General features: G+C 33.5%; 2 protein-coding genes across 2 annotated transcripts; both read left to right on the top strand.

Moving 5' to 3' along the window:
- Nucleotides 1–8: 8 nt before the first annotated feature.
- LOC133332491 (DNA-directed RNA polymerase II subunit RPB2) lies at nt 9–3,909 on the top strand. The gene is made up of 4 exons (XM_061540893.1): nt 9–104; nt 268–491; nt 558–1,479; nt 1,541–3,909. The coding sequence occupies exons 1-4, from the start codon at nt 83–85 to the stop codon at nt 3,901–3,903; spliced, it is 3,531 nt and encodes a 1,176-aa protein (XP_061396877.1). The 5' UTR covers nt 9–82; the 3' UTR covers nt 3,904–3,909.
- A 2,642-nt stretch (nt 3,910–6,551) lies between these two features.
- Nucleotides 6,552–7,901, top strand: LOC133332490 (RPII140-upstream gene protein-like; the record flags this gene model as incomplete). The annotated part of the gene is made up of 5 exons (XM_061540891.1): nt 6,552–6,739; nt 6,796–6,961; nt 7,028–7,116; nt 7,479–7,749; nt 7,812–7,901. Coding segments are annotated over exons 1-5 (804 nt in total), but the record flags the coding sequence as incomplete, so codon positions are not given.
- Between the last annotated feature and the right edge of the window lie 4,461 nt (nt 7,902–12,362).

Genomic DNA, 12,362 nt, shown 5'->3' with positions numbered 1-12,362 from the left:
TTTCTAAAAAATTAGTGGAAAAATACACAAAATATTGTGATTTATTTGGTCTACAAAGGATTCCAAACAAAAATCCTTCAAGATGATGTACGACAACGATGACCGTAAGTAAAATGAAATCCTATTTTTTGCCTTTTAAATTTGCATGATAAAACATGGCGACGATGGCAAAGACGACGGAGCGCTAATTTTGTGGAGCCCCATTTAAAATACAAAAACAACAATATTACATTTTACTAATATTTTTCCCTAATGTTTCTATATTAGAAATGTATGAGGAGGAGAATGCCGAGGAAATTTCTCATGAATTGTGGCAGGAAGCTTGTTGGATTGTCATCAACGCCTATTTCGATGAGAAAGGTCTTGTGCGTCAGCAATTGGACAGTTTCGATGAATTTATTCAGATGTCCGTACAACGCATTGTCGAAGACTCCCCGGCTATTGATTTGCAAGCAGAAGCCCAGCATACCTCGGGAGAAATTGAGACACCGGTAAGGGGAATAACTTCTTAATATTTTAATTTGAAAAAAATTTTACATAAAATTCTCCCCTTGCAGCCACGTTTCCTTTTGAAATTCGAACAAATTTACTTATCGAAACCAACACATTGGGAAAAAGATGGTTCACCCAGTCCTATGATGCCTAATGAAGCACGTTTGCGTAACTTGACATATTCCGCACCTCTCTACGTTGATATTACTAAATCGAAAATTGTTGAGGGTCAAGCCCCCGTCGAGACACAACATCAAAAGACCTTCATTGGCAAAATTCCCATTATGTTGCGTTCCACATACTGTTTGCTATCACAATTAACAGATCGTGATTTAACAGAATTAAATGAATGTCCATTGGATCCTGGCGGCTACTTCATTATCAACGGTTCCGAAAAGGTCCTTATTGCCCAGGAGAAAATGGCAACCAACACTGTGTATGTTTTCAGCATGAAAGATGGCAAATATGCCTATAAGGCTGAAATTCGTTCATGTTTGGAACACAGTTCACGTCCCACATCCACTTTGTGGGTTAACATGATGGCCAGAGGTTCACAGAATATCAAAAAGTCAGCTATTGGTCAACGTATTATTGCCATTTTGCCATATATTAAACAAGAAATTCCAATTATGATTGTTTTCCGTGCATTGGGTTTTGTGGCTGATCGTGATATTTTGGAACACATTATTTATGATTTTGATGATCCCGAAATGATGGAAATGGTAAAACCTTCATTGGATGAGGCTTTCGTAGTGCAAGAACAAAATGTTGCATTGAATTTCATTGGTACCAGAGGTGCACGTCCTGGTGTGACCAAGGATAAACGTATCAAATACGCCAAGGAAATTTTACAAAAGGAAATGTTGCCACATGTGGGTGTTTCAGACTTCTGTGAAACAAAGAAGGCCTACTTTTTGGGTTATATGGTACATCGTCTGCTACTGGCCTCTTTGGGTCGTCGTGAATTGGACGATCGTGATCACTACGGTAAGTATTAATATCTAAAAAAATATTTATGTTTTACTAACATCGCCTTTTTTATTTGTAGGTAACAAACGTTTGGATTTGGCTGGTCCCCTTATGGCCTTCCTGTTCCGTGGTCTATTCAAAAATCTGTTGAAAGAAGTTCGCATGTACACACAGAAGTTTATTGATCGTGGAAAGGACTTCAATTTGGAATTGGCCATTAAGACAAATATCATCACTGACGGTTTACGTTACTCCTTGGCCACAGGTAATTGGGGTGATCAAAAGAAGGCCCATCAGGCTCGTGCTGGTGTATCTCAGGTATTGAACCGTTTGACTTTCGCCTCAACATTGTCACATTTACGTCGTGTCAATTCGCCCATTGGTCGTGATGGTAAATTGGCCAAACCTCGTCAATTGCACAACACATTGTGGGGTATGTTATGCCCTGCCGAAACACCTGAGGGAGCTGCTGTCGGTCTTGTAAAGAATTTGGCGCTTATGGCCTACATTTCTGTAGGATCCCAACCCTCACCAATTTTGGAGTTCTTGGAAGAATGGTCCATGGAAAATCTTGAAGAAATTGCCCCCTCAGCCATTGCGGATGCTACCAAAATCTTTGTCAATGGTTGTTGGGTGGGTATACATCGTGACCCCGAACAGTTGATGGCCACTTTACGTAAACTGCGCAGACAAATGGATATTATTGTCTCAGAGGTGTCGATGATTCGTGATATCCGTGATCGTGAAATTCGTATTTACACTGATGCCGGTCGTATTTGTCGCCCATTGTTGATTGTCGAAAACGGAGCACTGCTCTTGAAAAAGACCCACGTTGAAATGTTAAAGGAACGTGATTACAATAACTACAGCTGGCAAGTGTTGGTGGCCTCTGGTGTAGTGGAATATATTGACACCCTGGAAGAGGAAACTGTTATGATTGCCATGTCTCCATACGATTTGAAACAAAACAAAGATTATGCCTATTGTACCACCTATACACATTGTGAAATTCATCCAGCTATGATATTGGGTGTGTGCGCATCTATTATACCCTTCCCTGATCACAACCAGTCTCCCCGTAACACCTATCAAAGTGCTATGGGTAAACAAGCTATGGGTGTTTACATTACCAACTTCCACGTTCGGATGGACACACTGGCCCATGTACTGTACTATCCGATGAAACCTTTGGTTACCACCCGTTCCATGGAATATTTGCGGTTCAGAGAACTGCCAGCCGGCATCAATTCCATTGTAGCCATTCTCTGTTATACCGGTTACAACCAGGAAGATTCTGTCATTTTGAATGCCTCGGCTGTCGAAAGAGGATATTTCCGCTCTGTGTTTTACCGTTCTTACAAAGATTCGGAAAACAAACGTATCGGTGATCAAGAAGAAAACTTTGAGAAGCCCAACCGACAAACCTGCCAGGGTATGCGTAATGCCCATTATGACAAATTGGATGATGATGGTATTATTGCCCCAGGCATTCGTGTATCCGGTGATGATGTCGTCATTGGCAAAACTATGACTTTACCCGAAAATGATGATGAACTCGATAGCACAACAAAACGTTTCACCAAACGAGATGCTTCGACCTTTTTGCGTAATTCTGAAACTGGTATTGTGGATCAAGTCATGTTGACGTTGAACAGCGAAGGCTACAAGTTTTGTAAGATTCGTGTCAGATCGGTGCGTATTCCCCAGATTGGCGATAAGTTCGCCTCACGTCACGGTCAAAAGGGTACCTGTGGTATTCAGTATCGTCAAGAGGATATGCCCTTCACATGCGAAGGTTTGGCTCCCGACATTATTATTAACCCTCACGCCATTCCATCTCGTATGACAATTGGCCATTTAATTGAGTGTTTACAAGGTAAATTGGGTTCGAATAAGGGCGAAATTGGTGATGCTACACCCTTCAACGATGCTGTCAACGTACAAAAGATTTCCACCTTCCTGCAGGAGTACGGCTATCATTTGCGTGGCAATGAGGTTATGTACAACGGTCATACAGGTCGTAAAATTAACGCTCAAGTCTTTTTGGGTCCCACTTACTATCAACGTCTTAAGCACATGGTGGACGATAAAATTCACTCTCGAGCCAGAGGTCCAGTACAGATTTTGGTGCGACAACCTATGGAAGGCAGAGCTCGTGATGGTGGTCTACGTTTCGGTGAGATGGAACGTGATTGTCAGATATCTCACGGTGCTGCACAATTTTTGCGAGAACGTCTATTCGAAGTCTCCGATCCATATCGTATTCATGTGTGCAATTTCTGCGGGCTAATTGCCATTGCTAATTTGCGTAATAACACCTTTGAATGTAAGGGTTGCAAGAATAAAACACAAATCTCGCAAGTTCGTTTGCCGTATGCAGCTAAGTTATTGTTCCAAGAACTAATGTCTATGAATATTGCACCACGTTTGATGGTAGTTTAAGAGGGAGAAAAGCGACGATGAGAGTAATACATAAATTTGAAAAATGATTTAGTGTTGAATGGTTGGTTAATTGACATACATACATAATTTTTAGCATATTAATATCAAATATCAATCAATAAAATAATTTATATAAGTAACAATGATGATGACTTTGTATTTCATAATTTATGACTATGTTAATAAAATGATTTTTTTAAATAAAAGTTTTTGATTTTTTTATAAATCCCAAAACAAGATGATCTTAACATTACTTATCAGAAGAAAACATTCTGAGAAAAATGTTTAATAAAAAAGAAATAAAAACAAGTAAAAAAGTGTCAGTCCGTGGTATGCGGAGGATGTATTCGAAGTTATACACAGGTTTTATTATTCATTTTATATAAGGCATATGTTTAATTATAGATGTTTCGGATTTTATTCAAATGGGAATTCCACTCGCCTAATATTGGATTCATAAATATTGAAAATGTTGACCATTTGTGTGGGAGGTGCCAGAAGCAGTGAATCAATGGGTCCCATGTTCGAACTTGAGACCTAGTTTTGGTAAAGGTAATAGGTCGTGGGGGAGGTACCAGAAGGAGTAGGCCAATGTGTCCCATCTTCATATGTGATCTAGGTTTGGAACATTTCAAACGGCTCATATTGAATTTATAAATATTGAAAGTTTTGACTATTCATGGGGGAGGTAACATAAGGAGTGGGAGAATGGGTCCCATCTTCGTATTTTATTCAGGTTCGGTAAAGATAATAAAAGTTTGGTTAAAATCGGATTGGCTATAAAATTAATTTTTAGCATAATTTTGATCATTTTGTGGGGCAGGTACCAGAAGGAGTGGACCAATGGGTTCCATCTTCAAATGTGATCTAGGCTTGGTAAAGGTAATAGGTCGTGCACAGTTTGGTTCAAATCGAACCTTCCAATCGCCCCATATTGAATTTATACATATTGAATGTTTTGATTATTCGTGGGGGGAGGTACCACAAGGAGTGGACCAATGGGTCCCATCTTCGGACTTGATCTAGGCTTGTTAAAGATAATAGGTTGTAAAAAGTTTGGTTAAAATCGTATTAGCTATAAAATGGTAAAATACGTTTATAGCAGCAATTTTAACATTTTGTGGGGGAGGTACTAGATGTACCAGGTCGATATTTCCGATCTTCGTACTGGATCTAAGTTTGGTGAAAATATTACGATGTGCAAAGTTTTAATGAAATCGGTTACTTCCTTCGAGACCAGCCAGACAAAGTTTACTACAAATCGGATCGTCGGGTAGTTCACTAGATATTATAAAATCAAATTAAAATCAGCCAAATTTTGACGATATTGTGGGGGAGGTACGATGTGCACATTTTAAATGAAATTGGTTACTCGTTTCGAGAGTTATTGTGCGCACCAGTCGGCCAAATAAACATGGGTTCTAAAACGAATATTTCCATGAATCACATTTGATGAAACGAGGGAATTATTAGGGACCGGTCGCAGATCGTATCTTTACAAACAACAATGTCTTAATTTGGCTTAAGTCTAGTTTAGGGCCCCCTCGAGGATCGTTTTACAATTTTACAACATGTAGTCCTTGGGGTCCTGATTACAACGGTATACTATCATCCCAACGGAACTTTGGAGGCCCATATCTCCGGAAATACCGATTTCCGCAAGAAAAAAGGATACCATAGTAATCAGGGCTCCAAGGTCTACATGTGGTAAAAGTTTCAAAACGATTTGTGAGGGGCCCCTGAACTAGACTTTTTCCCTATATTCGCAGACACTTATTTTACACAGATATGAGAACCTACCTTTCCCACGATTTAAAATCAATCGAGCTTTTATTTGTCTAAAAATGTTATGAGAATTACTACAACAACAGTAAATGTAGAGTATTCAAACAACAATGTGTAAATTTACCACCACTTACCTCTCTATATTCTCTTTGGAAGGTAGTCCATACAGATCTATTTTCCGAACCTCCAAACTTCTTCATATTGTCACTTCGGCAGATCTTACAACAAAAGATCACAATTGTTCTAGGGCTTGGTAAACTAACGGTTTCTACTGCCACTGACGCATGCACTAGTTTGCATTTTATCATATTACACATACACTACTTTCAACTTCGCCGAATTTATTGCACATGAACTACAAAACTTCACCAATTTCTTTATATTTTTTTCCTTTCACTTTTCACATTTTCTTTTTTTTTATATTTTCACTAGAATTTTGGTGATTAGTTTCCAAAATATATAAATAAAAACGACACCGAACTATAAAAGCGACACGAAGTGAATGCTGATTTGTGCGCCTTCCAACATTCACAATATATACAACATAAACTACTATTGTGAATGAGTAAAGCCGTTTCTGTTAGTTTCTCTCATGCTATAATTTTCTTTTTCTTCCATTCAAATTGAGTCAACAATGGATATGTTTAAATTGAATAATTTAATTATTCTAATTGTTTTAAAAAATGAGCTCTACTTATTAAAAAAAAACAATTTTTTATAAATCAAAAAAAAATATGCCCGGCACTTAGTTAACAGAACTAAAAAGGAAACATTTTCCCCCAAACTAGTTCATTTGTTCCCTTTCATTGAATGGTTCAATTGAACTAGACCTTACGTTAGTTATTTCACCCAACTTAATAAACATGTTTAGGAAAACCGTATCCCTGTTCCAAAGGAATCGTAATAAAGTACTGCTACTTAGTCTGCTACCGCTACACTCCGATCCCGATGATGAAGTCTCGAAAGAAACAAAAACCTACAAATCATTTGTACAGAGGCCGCCTACAAATGAAACCGGTTGGGATCGTGTGAAGGAAGTCTTTAAAGTGGAGTAAGTCCCGCACATGATTTATGAATGAAAATCTAAACAACTGTTTCTATTTTCAGTGAATTTGGTTCCATATCACCCGAATTGAATTCCATTTATCAGGCTGGTTTCTTGGGTTTTTTGGTTGGTGGCATCTATGGCGGTATTATACAATCAAGAACGGCATATATGGACTTTATGGAAAATAATCAAGCCACAGCATTTCAGTCACATTTGGATGCTAAGGTAGGTGGTGGGATGGAGTTATTTTGAAGTGGATTTAAAACCTATTAAATGATTGTGTTATTATAGAGAAAACTGCAGGACAAGTTTACGATGAGTTTTGCCAGAGGAGGCCTTAGATGGGGCTGGCGTGTGGCGCTGTTTACCACTTCCTACTAGTAAGTTAAATACAAACAGTTTGTCAACTAAATATTTTCAATAACTAAAATATCGAAGATTTCGGGAATAATGTTAAAACTAAGTTTTTATTGAAATTCGATGCTTCCTTCGCACACTTTTTACTATGATAAGAAAATTATTTAAAAATAAATAAAATAAATTTACCTTTATGATATCGATTCAAGTAGTAAAAACTAGTAGATTCTTGCAATACGGTAATAGACCAATTGTTTGTCTTATTCTTTCTAGTTATAATTCGTTCTAAATTTTTTGCAATTCCTAAGTATTTTTATTTTCTTTTGAAATGATTTTATTATAACAAGTATATTTTTTCTAAATTACGATATTATTTTCTTTATAGTGGCATGGTCACCTTAGTCTCAGTGTACCGAGAAAAATCTTCAATTTATGAATACTTGGCTGCTGGCACCCTTTCCGGAGCCATATACAAAATGAACATGGGCTTAAGGGGTATGGCAGCTGGTGGCATTATTGGTGGTGTTTTAGGAGGTTTGGCTGGTGGAGCATCTCTCTTAATTATGTCTTTATCTGGAACTACAATGCAAGAGGTTCGCTATTGGCAATACAAATGGAGAACGGATCGTGATCAGGCTATTGCTGAAACCTATAAAGTAAACATGTAACTTTTATTCTTAATATAAATATATTAAAAAATATATAATTGTTATTATAGTTGGCTGCTGAAGAAGATTCTCCGACACCAGAAATTATGAAAGCCCACGATGCTAAAGTCGGTGAAAAAATCACTTTGGAACATATTAAGGTAATTAATATAAAATGTTTATTTTTTATATTGTAACATAATATTTTTTTCTATATAAAGTTGGAATCTGAACAAAATGAAACAAAAACAGAAACAAAACCTGAGACAAAGCCTGAAACAAAACTAGAAGCAAATGCAACAACTCCTATTCACACAAAAGTGGCGGAACAGATCACATCAAAAAAGTAGATAAAGTATAATGTTGTTTTTTATAGTTAGTTTCATTTTTTGTTTGTAAATAAATATGTTGATAAAAATACCTATCAGAGGTATTAAAATACATAAATTTCAATTTTTGTAATATGAGAAATAATATTGAATTGGGGTTTCTAGAAAGAAAGAAATTTATTAGAACTGTCGGTTTATGAAAAAAATAAATATCACATAAAAGTGTTTCGGAGTCACCAAACAACACATGTTACTTGCCTAATGGGTCGAACATTGGGCAAGTATCATGCGTTGAAGAAATTGAGAATGAGTCTGCCAAAGTGGGTCTGACAGTAAGGGGGAGAAGGCCAAGCTGCTGGTATCAACGCGCAAGACGTCCTGTAGACTCGGACCAACTGTGGTACTTGAAACCAAAAATGCAAATTGTACCAAATCTTGTAGCATTTAGTACCCATATGTTGTGTGACAACCACCTTCTGGTTGTGTATGAATACCTTAGGCCATACTTCATACTTTGTTTCATAAATCCAAGCAAAGGTATTTTGTGGGACATCACACAAAATATGTTATTTATTATATATGAATAGTTTTTCATATTCATATTTCACCCATCACTACATCCATGTGTAACCACACATGGATACCGCCAACACCAACATCGCATCCCGAAGAAGAGGATATTTTTTGTTTTTTTCAGTCATTTGACTGCCTCATATTTTCCTCATCATGTCTTTCAATCCTGAAAGAAAAAAAAGAAAACATTTATCCAATTTGTTATTAATTATTTTGATAAGCACTTACCCTTTTTCCATCATTCATTGTGAATGAACATATACCACCAGCAGCAACCAACTGAAAACACCAAACAAATATAATCACCTCCAAAGTATTCTCGATGGGAAATATTTGCACCAAACCAAGCAGCAACTATATTTGTCGTCCCCATCCCTCCTTTTTTTGTATTTTTTTTTAACAATAATATTATTCGGATTCACCGAGTCACCAATCGAATAAAAAAATGTAAACAAAAGATCTATAGGGATTCTTAGATCGAAAACTGACCTTTTCGCTTTTGATGGCGTTACTACACCAAACTGTTCCCAGGTGAAATGTTGTACGATCGGCAGTACAAAATGTTGGATATGTCGATGTTGAACAATAAATCGCATCATATCCAAACAAATATATAAAAATGATTTTTATCATTTTTATGATAATAAAATAATAATAACAATTGTTGTAATATTGATTAATAATATTAAAAATAATAATATTAACAAAAAAACATAAATAAATTATTAAATAATCAATGACATCACTGCCCCCTACAATTGCCGCCGAACATTAAAAATTTGCAAGATCCCTCTATATGGATCGCCAAACATTAAAAAAATTTAGGACCCACCATAGTTGGAAAAATCCGATTTTTCATCACTGGTATGAAAATCCAACGTGTGAGGCTAACCTTAAAAAGAATCACAGTGAACAATCAGTTTGTCACATTGATTAAAAGAGGTCACCAAAAGTCAAGCAATTTTATTACTTCAAGTGGTGAAATTTTATCATTAAAAAAATAGAAAATAACGATAAAATTGCAAAAAAAAATATACAGTTATATATTTTTTAAAATCAATAGTTAATAATTTCCGGATAATTTTGTTGGTTAACAAAATTTTAAGATAAAAAAAATCAACTGAACAAGATATTCAGAATATAGTGGTAAACAAAAAAATACCACAGCTAAACTATTTGCTGATTTTTTTAACCGCGGCAATCAGCAAATACAAGCTGTGAAATAAAGGCGGATACACCACATATCACAAACATATTTCTATGGTGACAGAAATAACAAAATGAGCCTAAAAGAAACCCCACAAAACATTAATTAAAATCCTCAGGTTTGGAAAATAGAACCAAAATTTGAGTGAGTACCAAAACCCAAAAAAACTTGCTATAACCTCAAACCCAAAAGTTGCCATAAAGAACCATAATCTAATGATCCACGTGATTACATCATTCACAATAATTACATAACCATTTTGATTTTATAAAGAATATTTTAAGGCGTTAGTAATTGCATTACAATTATACCGTATTAAGGGTATTCACGAAAATATCCTACAATAATTAAAATTGATTTAAAATAATTAAAAATAAAAAAATATATATACTTAGAGAAAACATATAATTTGCATATAAAAATTCTATGATATACGATAATATAACCTAAAAATAATTTTTAAAAGAAAGAAATATGAAAAATTAAAATAAGATACCTAAAGTAAATATTAATCAATAATGCTAATTTAAAAATACATATAAATATAAAAACAGATAAATAAAAGAAATTGTATATATAATATATAATAAATAAAATAATGTAAGAAAACATAAAAATAAGTGCATGCTATTAAAAGTTAAAAAGACATGTTATATATTACAAAAAAACATATTCTAATCAGAAACAATAAGAAAATTAACTATTAAACTATTGTGTTAAATATTTAAAAATACTTCAAATTTAATAAATTGGTTTAGAAGAATAATAAAAAAATTTAAATTTGTAAATTTAATTAATAAAAAAAACGAAATTAAAAATGAATATTATTTATCTGATGATTTTTTGAAACTTGTTTATATTTAATCAAAATGTATTGATTTCTAAACTAAAAATGGGTTGAAAATTAATTAGATAGCGGCTGATTTGATTGTGTTTGGGGTATTTTCAAAAATTAATGGCATGAAAATACCATGGCTGACTGAAAAATGTCATAAGGGGAGGGAAAAGCCATAGAGGTGTAACATCTAAACCTCGTTAAAGTGGAAATCTATATGGTGTTCAATTTAAACTATGGCTTAATGGTATAATATTTTGGAATACATCCGATTAATAGAATTAAATTTAATTTATCATTTATTTAACTTCGTTTGAATTCAAAAACAGGTATAAAATTTTATATTGACATTTAAAGCGGAAAGAATCCACCCATTTCCGGCGAGCTAAGCCGCAGCCTAAGACCTGCATACCAAATCCGCTTAAAACAAGTGTCACAAATATGGCGCCCAACGTGGGGCCACCCAAATTTTTTAAATTTTCAATAGACCAAACTCTTCATCTGGCTATTATCGCAGAATCGGTATCCCGGAAGGCAATTTTAATGCCATGCCGCGTTGTACAGATACTCCGATAAAGTCAAATGTTGAGTTACTGATTGAAGAAAATGACATTACAATCATAGAAGAATCATATTTTTCGGCTACAGTGCTAAATATATATTTGTTCCTCTATGAAAGTAATAATCACAGACTTCGAAAAGTATTATCCATAAAAAAGTTGATAAAAAAAATCGTATTCCAAAATAAAATCATTTACATATTATACAAAACCAAGTTTAAAATGGACAAATTATTTAAATTGTTTATTAAATTATAAGCATAATTAAATATATTTAATACAATTATATTCTAAATAATTAATTTCCTAATTAAACATATTAGAAAATAATAATATTTTAGATCTATAAAAAAACAATTGTATACAGATTTCCAAATTTAATGTAACAAATTAAATATCAAGCTGCTATCTAACAAAAATATTTCAACCTAATAAAATTATCAAAAACAAAATTAAATAAAAAAATATATAATTATAAAATATTTAGTATTATAATTATAAAATATTTATTTTTATGTTTATAGAATCTTTGTTTTTGATTGTAAAACAAATTAAACAAAATTATATATATTTACAAAAATTATACATTTAAAAATTATACATTAAAAAAAATTATAAATTACTTAATTTTGTTAATTATTTATATTTATATATATATATATATATATATATATATAGTATTGTATATTGTACTATATGCATAATATTATAAATCCATATATATATATATATAGTATAAATCCACATATATCTGAAAAAAAAAATAAGAAATAAGTTAAAAAAAGAAGAAAATTCAGATAATTCATTATAATTTTAATCAATTAAATAGTTATTTATGAAAAAAATGTAAAAGAAATCATGAATTTTTGAATATGCAAATTTAAAAATGGTCAAAAACAACTAATCAATTTACAATCTTTAAATATATCTATCTCTATTACATAATTTATTTTCCACTTATATTTAGCCTTTCATAACAAATTATCAAAATGGCAAGTAAAAATCCCAATATTTTACCTAGCAGATCTTCTACTAGAATAGCTAATAAAAACAGTACTTCTGTAGACCCTGTTCCTTCTACTTCCCATGCGGCAATACAAAATAATAATGCTATTGAT

The sequence above is a fragment of the Musca vetustissima genome, unplaced genomic scaffold (genome assembly GCF_032173495.1).
Source record: "Musca vetustissima isolate MV318-11 ecotype Yass unplaced genomic scaffold, APGP_CSIRO_Mvet_v1 utg38027, whole genome shotgun sequence".
NCBI lineage: Eukaryota > Metazoa > Arthropoda > Insecta > Diptera > Muscidae > Musca > Musca vetustissima.
Note: the sequence above shows the minus strand (reverse complement) of the source record. Positions and strands in the feature narration are given on the sequence as shown.